Source organism: Salvelinus namaycush, chromosome 23 (assembly GCF_016432855.1).
Source record: "Salvelinus namaycush isolate Seneca chromosome 23, SaNama_1.0, whole genome shotgun sequence".
In the NCBI taxonomy this organism is placed as follows: Eukaryota; Metazoa; Chordata; class Actinopteri; order Salmoniformes; family Salmonidae; genus Salvelinus; species Salvelinus namaycush.
In genome coordinates, this window is record NC_052329.1 from 23,107,129 (window position 1) to 23,119,105 (window position 11,977).

The 11,977-nt window shown below is 42.6% G+C and overlaps 1 protein-coding gene across 1 annotated transcript; it reads left to right on the top strand.

The window, feature by feature from the left end:
* Window positions 1-810: 810 nt before the first annotated feature.
* LOC120018881 (TLC domain-containing protein 1-like) lies at window positions 811-11,651 on the top strand. Its single transcript, XM_038962102.1, has 4 exons — window positions 811-1,260; window positions 7,433-7,515; window positions 8,776-8,858; window positions 10,886-11,651. Exons 1-4 carry the CDS (start codon window positions 1,055-1,057, stop codon window positions 11,285-11,287), a joined length of 774 nt encoding a protein of 257 aa, XP_038818030.1. The 5' UTR covers window positions 811-1,054; the 3' UTR covers window positions 11,288-11,651.
* The last annotated feature ends 326 nt before the right edge of the window (window positions 11,652-11,977 follow it).

Below are 11,977 nucleotides of genomic sequence, written 5' to 3' on the forward strand. Positions count from 1 at the left end.
CTAACCTGAACTTGTCCAATAACAAATGCAGACCCCCCCCCCCCCTTAAATGTTTTGCTACGGTTTTCCCTAATGAATACACCCCATGTAGTGGTGTGTTGGTTGAGTGTGCAGGCCCTGGTATGTTGCCACTTCTCCCCCCTCCTCACTTCCCCAACTGGGCCAGAGAGACCAGCTGTGGGGAGTGTGTGCTCTGTTTATAGAAAAAGTGTAAGGGGGAGCAAGGTAGAGGGGGAGAACAAGACAGTGGTTTATGGAGCAGCACAGTTTCTCACTGAGTGAGGGAGTGTTAGTTGGCTGTTAGGCTAAACAAATTAGTTGATAGATTTGCTCTTCAATTTTAGTTTGATTCAGAGCTGTGCTCTCTGTGGCTACCACCAAACTCAGTCGAAGTTGACAAATGTCTGTGTATCAAACCTCAAATTCACATTTTATACAGCCTGCTCTGCTCTGTGACGGTGACTATTTCTCCAGAGAAACAACAAAGAACATTGTTTCATAGTAACGATTTAAGTGACAATGTTACACTCTATACCCTAATGTTTTTAGCCCTGTCATATAGTTCAACTTTCTTGTTTGTGTTTTAAGTAAGATGTGGCCCCTCCTTGATTCTCTGTTTTTTTGGAAGCAGGCCACCCACACCACTCCCTCTCCACCACTCCCCCTTCTCTCTAGTCATAGGCAGACACAAGCAGACTGGTTGAGTCGCAACACACGACGAGAGGGGGGAAAAGATCTGTAGAATTGAATGAGCTGTTTTAAGGGAGCCCTAGCTAGTCTCCCCCTCTGAGCCCGGGAAGTAGTGGAAAATGTGAGAAACGCTGCGCCTATTCTCCGAGTAGTTCTGAAAGGAGCACGAGGGGTAAAGACCACATCTATAAAGACGACTCCCTTCAAACCCCTGGAACTGTGACTGTCCTGAGGAGAACACTCCCCTCACACATATTCACCAACGGACCGTGGAGGTGTGAGAAGAGCCGTGGAGAGGAGCAGCTGACGCGAAACAGACGAAGCACAACGAGGAAGAGAGTAAAAAGGAGAGGGGGAGGAGAAGATGGAGGCCTTGCTTCCTGTGTTGCAGCGACACCCTGGACTGTCTGTGTTGGTGTGGGCTCTGATGTTCCGGGTGGCCCACCGACTACTACAGAATCTGCCTGTGCCCAAAGCGGTGGCGGTGGATGACTTCCGCTCCTGGAAGTGGAGGAACCTCTCGGTCTCTATGGTCCACTCCCTCCTGACAGGGACTTGGGCTGTGACCTGGTGAGTCACTCTCTGCACTGGGACACCATTGTTCATTCATAGTGGATCCACATGATGTTGTGTTACGTAGGGTTGTGTGGAGCTGTAACAGTCACTGACAGGGGAGAGGAGGAGAGGGATGAGCATGTTCAGATGGGAAGATGTGAGGGAAATGCCACAGTACAGCCTACCCAATGGCCTTCTCAGGAAACAAATACTTACTGAGCTCTGCGACACTACATAGGCAGCGAGATGTGTTCATTTTATGCTTGTAGTTTAGAGTAGCTGATTAGGGCAGTAAATGTTCCCCTTTGTAGTTAATAACTATCTGTGTCAGGTTATTGCAAATTAGGCAGATATTGAGTCTGCAAATACGGAGCCTTAATCAGATTGTGGAAGTTTAGAAACCACATCTGTTTTGACATAAGAAAAGTAAAAATTTCTTGAGAATCCACTCAAGTCAATTAGCCTAACTAAATTAGTGTCATGCCAAAGACAAAAAAAAAATCCACTCATGAGAATGGTGATGTAGCCCATTTTCAAAGAGAGCAAACTGGAAAAACCTGCTGGCAGATGACTGTTGTAAAAGCTGTTATGTGAGGTGGGGACTTCTGAAGGACTACAAATCCATCCTCTATTTAGGGCCAGATCGGAGCCATAACATTATGTTACACACACTGTTTTTGTAGTACAAGTAGATATACAGTACCAGTCTAAAGTTAGGACACACCTACTCATTCAAGGGTTCTTCTTAATGTTGACTATTTTCTACATTGTAGAATAATAGTGAAGACATCAAAACTATGAAATAACATATGGAATCATGTAGTAAAAAAAAAGTGGTGAACAAATCCAAATATATTTTACATTTGTGATTCTTCAAAGTAGCCACCCTTTGCTGATCTAAATAAATCTGACAGTATCACCAGCAAAGCACCATCACACCACCACCTCCATGCTTCATGGTGGGGACCACACATGCGGCGATCATCCGTTCACCTACTAATATTAATGATGTACATCGAATTGTTAAATCAGCCTCCGAGACTCCAGCTAGCAAGAATGAAAAGGGGTTCAAGATGTATATAGGAAGCTACATAGACAACTATGAAGGTGAGTACCAAGTCAGTGACAGATATAACGTTAGCTAGCTACAATCATTAGTTAGCTAATTTAACTATTAACTGTAGCTAGCTAGTTACTTCGTAAAATGATGTAACGTTGACAGAATCTACCTGAGAATGTGTGTATTTTCGTTAGCTTGGTTAAGTTATGCTTGATAGCTATATTTGCTAGCTAAAAATAATTGTTATTCATGTCTTCTACACAGTATCTAACAAATATACATTGACAGGGGAGATCACCGTGAGGGCTGCCTGTCACAGGTCCATGAGGAAGAGTGAAAAGCCACACAGCATGAGAGTAGGGAAAGGTTATAGATAGCTACTAGGGACCTTGTTAAACATCTCCTGTGAGACACTGTCATCATGGTCAAAATGTGTTGGAGACTGTGTCAACGTTTAATCTTATCAGTAGATAGATATTAATGATGGGTCCCAATCCCAATTTAGAATTGCCCATTTAACAGGTTATTTGGTAAAGATCTGTTGATGCAGTGTTTGGTAATTGTGTTACTGAGACACAATGTATTCCTGTATAGTTAAATGAGCCCCTAGTTAAGAAGACTAGACACTACTATGTTTATTGTTATTTATGGGCCGCATCATTCTTGTTTCACACTTCAGTCTTATCTTCACAGATGGTGTTTAAGCACTCCATACCAGTGATAGTGGTCCAAAGCCACTGCCCCGTGTTGCAGGAAGTGCTCTGTGCAATCATCTGGTGGCCCTTCTTTACCAGACAGCGCACTACTCTCAACTAAACATTCCTGCTGCACCACCAGTTCACAGCTGCACAGACACAGAACAGCGTTGGCACAAGCCAAAAACACTTGTGAGTCTATCAATATCAATAAAAAAATGCACCTGAAAAGTATTCAGCCTATGTAACAGTAAATCCTTGTTAATTAGGGTGTGAAACCAGGTCCGATTGATGGGATAGAGTTCAGTAAACCTACTAACTCGTGTGCTGATGGAATAAGGTAAGTTGGAGGTTCCTAGAATGGGAATATTTTAGAAAACATTTTCTTGTGATTGTTTTTGTATCCAGATGATAAGTGGCGTCTTTACGATGTAATGACAAATGTTTGGGACAAAGACTGGGGGGAAATATATAATCTATAAATCTGTATATTTTAATTCATTTTACTTTTGGGCTTGTGCTGTTTCTGGAAAAGTTACATGAGTCTTTGTCATAATAATCTCTCCAACCTGATGTTAAGGTTTTAAAATGTTTTGCAGAAGTTCTCTCTACAAAGCACTCAATGGATACATGCCTGACATGGACCTACTCCGCGTCTCAGAAACGTATGCCAACTTTTCTCCTCTTGTGACAACAATGGAAATGTCAGCTGACCTGCCCCTGGTTGAGTCCGCCTTTGGGCCAGTGCAAGCCGGCAGTGTTCTGTCCTATCAGCTTCCACAGCCAAAGACCCGTGAAGATTGCCGATGCCACTTCTCCACCAATACTTCCATTAGATGGCTACAGGCTTCAGGCTTCCTAGTGTGCTTACGTCCTTAGCCATCAGGAGCAGTTCCACCTCAAGGCATTAGAGACAACCTACGAGATGTCATACAAAGTCGAGGTTGCTACAAGGGAGCAGAGCAGCAGCCTGGAATGGCATCAGCTCAGGAAAATGAGAATAACATTCTCTCGTTTCCGAGAGGTTTGCCATGTCCGGGGAGAGACCTCAGCTGACCACCTAGCTGAGCGGATGTTCAAGGGATCTGGTATGCAGACCATGGAGATGAAGATGGGGCTACCCATGGAGCCAGTGGCTGTACAGGAGTACTGCACACTGAAGAATGTTAACTTCTTTCCGTGTGGCTTCGTAGTGCACCCAGATGCTCCGTGGTTAGGATCCTCTCCAGATGGCATCATATTTGATCCCAGTGTAAGACCACACTTTGGACTCTTAGAGGTCAAGTGCCCAAATGTACCAAGTTATGTTGACTGCCCTTACCTGAAGATACAGAATAGAGAGCTGAAGTTGAAGAGATCGCATGCTTACTACTGGCAGGTGCAAGGTCAAATCCTTCTCACAGGTTGTAGCTGGTGTGACCTTGTCATCTGTACACAGGAGGACATCCTAGTTGAAAGGATATATAAAGATCTACAGGTTTCAGAAACTATAAGAGAGAAGGTTGACCACTTTTATGTTTACCACTACTTGCAGAAGTGTCTATCTCGCACCTGAATGGATCCCCTGCATGGGTGCTAAGTTTAGTGGTTTTATGAAAAATAAGTATTGTTCTTGTGAAGAAATCTACAGTAGAATAGATTTGTTTAAAAAATGTATTTCAGCAAATGTTCAACAGTTAAGTTAATCAATTACACATCTCTAACATTGTATTCAATCTTGCATTCTGGCTATTCTGTGTTTACTTGTTTTCTTTTCATCACCCCTGTTACTCATTGCCTAATTAAAGCCAATACAAGCTCCACACAAACTGATATTCACTACAACACAAATGATTGATACATGTCGTAGATTAACAAATTATTATTTTTCTGCTAGCAAATAAACACATGTACATTTACACTGGCTTGGCCAATGCTCTGGACCGGATCAGAGACGGCACAGTCCATTGGCAGCGCACCTTGTTCTTCATCCCCCTCAGTCGGAACAGGAGGTTTCAGTCTTCTTTCCCAAACACCAGGTCTCTTTTGAATTTGACAGTTCCACGCGAAAACAGTAGCAACAACACCTCTTTTAAGGTATTGTCGCCCCCCAATTTTTCCCTCAACAAAGTCACTTTCGACGAAATTTGTACTACACACCTTTGTGTGTTTGGTGACAGTAAAGTTGTCACGACGTACTGCCACCAACCACCTTTTTCTGAGCTCTACATCGACTGGGAAACGATGGAAGCTCACAATACCATTACATTTGGAAGAAACTGAACAGAGGCACTGAACAACATTCATTAGCACCTCCTTCGCGGGGCTGTAATTTAAACGTAGTCATTGCGAACTATTTCAGTCAGAAATGCATCGGCGACAGTTAGCTAGCTAGTAAGCTAATGATAAAAACAATAGCAGAACTCGCTCCGGAAGTCATCAACCCGATCAGAAGTAAATTAGAACGTTGGAGGCGGTATAATGCATAGAGCCTATTAACTTATCCTCTGCAGCAGATGTAACTCTGTCTTCGTTTCCTGTGGTGGTCCTCATGAGTGCCAGTTTCATCATAGCGACTGAAATTGAACAAACGTTCAAAGTTCTTGATTTTCAGTATTGACTGACCTTCATGTCTTAAAGTAATGATGCGTTGTTGTTTCTCTTTGCTTATTTGAGCTGTTCTTGCCATAATATGGACTTGGTCTTTTACCAAATATCTTCTGTGTACCACCCCTACCTTGTCACAATACAACTGATTGGCTCAAATACATTGAGAAGGAAAGAAATTCCACAAATTAACTTTTAAGAAGGCACACCTGTTAATTGAAAGACATTCCCGGTGACTACCTCATGAAGCTGGTTGAGCGAATGCCAAGAGTGTGCAAAGTTGTCATCAAGGCAAAGGGTGGCCACTTTGAAAAATCTCAAATATATATTGATTTAAACTTTTATGGCTGCATCCCTTGTTCTCAATTTCCGCCCGAAGACATACCCTAATCTACCTGCCTATAGCTCAGCCCCAGAGGCAAGGATATGCATATTCTTGGTATCATTTGAATGGAAACATTCTGAAGTTTGTGGAAATGTTAATTGAATGTAGGAGAATATAACACAGTAGATCTGGTGGAAGAAAAGAGAAAGCAAGAACATACATTTTCTGTTTTTTTATTGTTGTAGCATCATCTTTCACATGTACTAGAATAGCCACACAGTCAGATAGGATGCTGGTGTTTCAGACTGATAACTTCAGGAATGGGTGAGCTACATGACATTTAGCATGAAGTCACCCAGGTGTCCCACACAAGTTGCCCAAATGTACCCAAGTGGTCGAATTGGTGAAATGACCTATAACTATATACAACAGTGCAAATAACTATATACAACATATCAAAATCAACAATTCTAACACACAAAAAAATTTATAAAAACCTTCAGATGTGAATGTGTCAAAACTGTCATGGTGGAAAATGTTTGTTGTTGTTGATCGCTCTTCTCAAACAAAAGCATGGCATTTGTTCTCTGTAATAGCTATTTTAAATCGGAAAACGTAGTTTGATTACCAAGATTCTAATCTTTTGAAGGATGTAAGACACTTGCATTTTCAAGAATGTTTAATGTTACGACGTTGTATTTTTATTTAGTCACTCTGAAATTTCCCCGGATGTTGATCCCTGCACGGGGATCGCAGCCATAAGAGGTTGATTTAACTTTTTTTTGGTTACTACATGATTCCATATGTTATTTCATAGTTTTGATGTCTTCACTATTATTCTACAATGTAGAAAATAGTAAAGATAAAGAACCCTTGAATGAGTAGGTGTCCAGACTTTTGACTGGTAGTTTGTGTGTGTGTGTGTATATATATATATATTACACAGTACCTACACTACTTGCATAGCTGACAACACATGCGTACATAGGCAGGCTATACAATTTAGGCTAGTAATAGATGTTTTATAAAGTGAAAGCAGTTATATTCGACAAGCTGCTGTTCATGTAGTTCACCCTGTTCACGTGTTCACCCTGACCTGCTAGACATCATCAGGTCATGCATTAACAAGGGAATGTACTGTCTCACCATAGACTTTGCTATAGACCTTGTGAAGGCACAAATCATCTTGTAAAGAAGCAGGAGAATTGCTGTTACCAGATCATGATACTAAGTCTGTGCTTAGTCAGGCTATTCTCTACAGCAGGGTTTACCAAACTTGCTCCTGGGGCCTCCCCTGGTTGCACGTTTTTGTTTTTTGCCCTAGCACTACACAGCTGATTTCAAATAATCAAAGCTTGACGATGAGTTGGTCATTTGAATCAGCTGTGTAGTGCTAGGGCAAAAACCAAAACGGGCCCCCGGGAACAAGTCTGGGAAACCCTGCTCCACAGTGAGCCCTGTGTCTGAATGAGAGGAACTCAGACTTAACTGTACATAACCATGTATCCCTGTCCTCTCCAGTGTGATCATTTCGCCTGAGTTGGCAACCAACATTCACTCCTTCTACACGGCCCCGGCCTACATGCTCATCTGCATCTCATCAGGTCAGTCACTACCCCTTTAAGATGGCTGCTAAAATACCTGTATGTGAAAGGGTTAAATAAAGGTAAACTGGGAAGCCATTAACATTGACCACAAATGGTGTGGGAGAGTGGGGTTCATCGTGGGGAGTCTGTAAACACTTCAACATTTTGTAATAATGGCTTCAGTCTGGCTTGATCAATTTTTATTTTTTTAAGTTAAAAGGCATGGAGTGAATCCTGAGCTTGACCGCTACTTTTGTTCCTAATAATAGCTGGGATATCCTGGGAAAAGAAATACTCTCCGCCCATCTCACCGGGCTCAAATAGGGGATGGGCCACACCTTCAGATTGCTATGGGCACCAAAACGAATCCCCTAAAGACCCAGCAGTCTAAAGCCCTGCTGAAAGATGTGATGACGAGATGTGACTAGTGTTGGGTGTTATTATTCCGCGTGTCTCGCATGCATGTGTAACTGAAGCTGCAGGTCTGAGGAGAGCCAGCCTGACAACCGCAAACCTTCCATTCCATTGAGACAGATTGCCATTTATAGAGGTTCACACAACACTCATTTTTGAAATCCAGTCTAAAGCGGTATTCCTGTGTTTTCCTTTCAAGTGTAACACAAATGTCCATGGTGCTGATAATTAGGATGGACTATGCCAGTACGGTCCAATATATTTCTCTCCGCTGATATATGTAGGACAGGGAAGTCCTGGCCATTTTGTTTATGGTACTACTGTTATCAACAATTTAGATGGCCTCATCCGTTGTTTGCACCTTGATAAGTAATCCATAGAAATAGAATCTCAGGCTCTGTTCCAATATCCACACTAGCATAGAATTTGAATGAAGCAATGTATTGGGCATGCATTCAAAGGGGTATGCTGGAATGCACATTGGAACGTGGCCTAAGATTAGATAGCTCTTAGATCAACTTTGTACTAGTATCCCGTGCATATAGCCAAGTTATCGTTACTCATTGTGTATTTATTATTACGCGTTTTACTTTTCAAATCACATTTTATTGGTCACATACACACATTTAGCAGATGTTTGTGGGTGTAGTGAAATGCTTGTGTTCCTAGCTCCAACAGTGCAGTACTATCTAACAATACACACATCTAAAAGTAAAACAATGGAAAAAAAATTCTTGGCATTGTTGGGAAGGGCCCATAAGTAAGCATTTCACTAAGTCTACTCCTGTTTGTGATGAATACAATTTTATTTAGAACGCTCAAAAGGCCTCAACTGAGGCATTGCTCTTTACTCTCCTTTGACAGGATACTTTGTACAAGATGCAGGTGACATCATTCTAACTAGACATGCAAGAGGATCCTGGGAGTTCTTAATTCATCATGTTCTGGTAAGATAATTTACCTTTTTATTGTTTCAGTTTGTATCTGGTAAGAATTTAAATATGGCCTCTTTTTTTAAATATATATATATTTATTTATTTTATTTATTGTTACAGCAGCTACTGCTAGATTGTGTCTGAAGGTTAGATACAGTATTTTAATTCACTGGTTTTGTTTTATGACCTTGTGAAACCAGAATGATTGCTGCGCTCACACTTTGTTTCACTTCAAGTGAAGTGAATTGAAACAATGTGAGCTGTGAAGAAATTTTGCAGATGACATCTTAATATTGTATGGTGCTAAGAGGAATCGTACTCCTCCTAGGGGGATTTTACTGTGTCAGTAGTGACATTTTAAAGGTGCCACAGTGAGGGCCTATTCTGTAATCTAAATAAATGCTCCTGTGTGCCTATCCCTGATTGCAGGCGAACAACACCCACCCTTGTGTGTGGTGGGATGTGTGTTGTGTTGAACACAGGGCATCTTGCAACTGATCTGAGGCACACATTGAGCTGAGCTTCCCTGTGTCTCCGATCAGTCAGTGTACACTATATATACAAAAGTATATGGACACCCCTTCAAAATAGTGGATTCTGCTATTTAAGCCACACATGGCTGACAGGTGTATAAAATCGAGCACACAGCCATGCACTCTCCATAAACAAACATTGGCAGTAGAATAGTCTTACTAAAGAGCTCAGCGACTTTCAACGTGGCACCGTCATAGGATGCCACCTTTCCATCAAGTCAGTTCGTCAAATGTCTGCCCTGCTAGAGCTGCCCCAGTCAACTGTAAGTACTGTTATTGTGAAGTGGAAACGTCTAGGAGCAACAACCGCTCACAGAACGGGACCGCCAAGTGATGAAGCTCGTAGCGCGTAAAAATCGTCTGTCCTCGGTTGCAACACTCACTACTGAGTTCCAAACTACCTCTGGAAGCAACGTCAGCACACAAACTGTTCATCGGGAGCTTCATTAAATGGGTTTTCATGGCCTAAGATCACCATGCGCAATGCCATGCGTTGGCTGGAGTGGTGTAAAGCTCGCCACCATTGGACTCTGGAGCAGTGGAAGCACGTTCTCCGGAGTGATGAATCACGCTTCATCATCTGGCAATCCGACGGACAAATCTGGGTTTGCTGGATGCCAGGAGAAGGCTACCTGCCCAAATGCATAGTGCCAACTGTAAAGTTTGGTGGAGGAGGAATAATGGCCTGGGCGTTTTTTCATGGTTCGGGCTTGCCCCTGATTTCCAGTGAAGGGAAACCTTAATGCTACAGCATACAATGACATTCAGGGTTGGGCAACTCCAGTCCTCAGGGGCCTGATTGTCACACTTTTTCTCCATCCCTAGCAAACAGCTGATTTAATCAAATTGCATTCTAAACTGAAGATCATGATTAGGAGAATTTTGGAGTCAGGTGTATTAGCTGGGGCAAAACTGTGACCCCAATCAGGCCCCCGAGGACTGGGATTGCCCACCCCTGCCAGACGATTCTGTGCTTCAAACTTTGTGGCAACAGTTTGGGGAAGGCCCTTTCCTGTTTCAGCATGACAATGCTCCCGTGCACAATGCGAGGTCCATACAGAATGGTTTGTCGATCGGTGTGGAATAACTTGACTGGCCTGCAGTGCCCTGACCTCAACCAGGGTTGAGCAAAGTCCCCGCAGCAAGTCCCCACAGCAATGTTCCAACATCTAGTGGAAAGCTTTCTCAGAATAGTGGCGGCTGTTGTAGGAGCAAAGGGATCAACTCCATATTAATGCCCATGATTTTGGAATGAGATGTTCAACAAGCAGATGTCCACATACTTTTGGTCATGTAGTATTTGTCCCAATATTCTGACCACTAGTTGGTTGATTAGTGTTTTTTTGGTGATCCATTAATCATACAGTATATTCAATATAAATTGTATATTTTTCCCCAGTTTTACTATTGCAAAGATTACTGTATCCCAATTGCCTTACAGCTGTAAGGCGGCAGAGTGCCGTTGGTATATATTAAATACTTTCTCTCTGTCCTTCCCTTCCTCAGGTGCTCTGGTGCTTCCTGTATTCTCTGTACTCGCACCTCTACGTGGCCGGTGCTGTGGTGGCTCTCTTTGTGGAGGTTAACAGTGTCACCCTGCATTTGAGGCTAATGCTGAAGCTAGCATCACAGCAGTCGTCCCCTCTGTACCAAATCAATAAGTTCCTCAACCTCTTCACCTACATCGTCTTCCGCCTCAGTGCACAGTTCTACCTCACATATTACATCGTCCAGAACTACTCCTGGATGGACAAAGGAGGCTACTTCCTGGTTACCATGACCCTCATGAACACCATGATCCTGATCTACTTTTATCGTCTTCTCCGCGCCGACTTCTTCCCCCGGAGCAGGGCTCACATGGAGCAAAATGGCACCCACAACAACGTCAAAAAGTTCCTCACTGAATGACACCGATAGTGACATGACCATATACCAGATATTGTGTTTGGTGTGTTTGTTCGGTTACACATCTCATCGCATTGTGTCAAGCTGTGACTTCATTATTATTATTATAACAACAAAATGGCTCGCGTTGTAGTGAGAGGCGACCAGGAAAGGATGTGGACAGTGGTACGTGCCCTATAGTGATGATTATGCCCACTGTGGCTGAAGATCTCACACTAACAGGGCAGCATACAGTGAGAGACTGGTCTGTTAACACTGACAGGGATAATCCTACTAAATTACTTCCAGGATACTGTGCCACTTTTGCTTCTGATCATAGCTAATACAATTGTTTACAATATAGGAATGTACATGATTCAAGTTCTTGATTTTCAGTATTGACTGACCTTCATGTCTTAAAGTAATGATGCATTGTTGTTTCTCTTTGCTTATTTGAGCTGTTCTTGCCATAATATGGACTTGGTCTTTTACCAAATATCTTCTGTGTACCACCCCTACCTTGTCACAATACAACTGATTGGCTCAAATACATTGAGAAGGAAAGAAATTCCACAAATTAACTTTTAAGAAGGCACACCTGTTAATTGAAAGACATTCCCGGTGACTACCTCATGAAGCTGGTTGAGCGAATGCCAAGAGTGTGCAAAGTTGTCATCAAGGCAAAGGGTGGCCACTTTGAAAAATCTCAAATAT

Coding starts and splice junctions, on each gene's coding strand:
- LOC120018881 (XM_038962102.1), top strand. CDS start 1,055: ATGGAGGCCTTGCTTCCTGTGTTGCAGCGACACCCTGGACTGTCTGTG. Junction 7,516..8,775: donor GCTCATCTGCATCTCATCAG/GTCAGTCACTAC, acceptor CTCCTTTGACAG/GATACTTTGTACAAGATGCA. Junction 8,859..10,885: donor TCTTAATTCATCATGTTCTG/GTAAGATAATTT, acceptor TCCCTTCCTCAG/GTGCTCTGGTGCTTCCTGTA.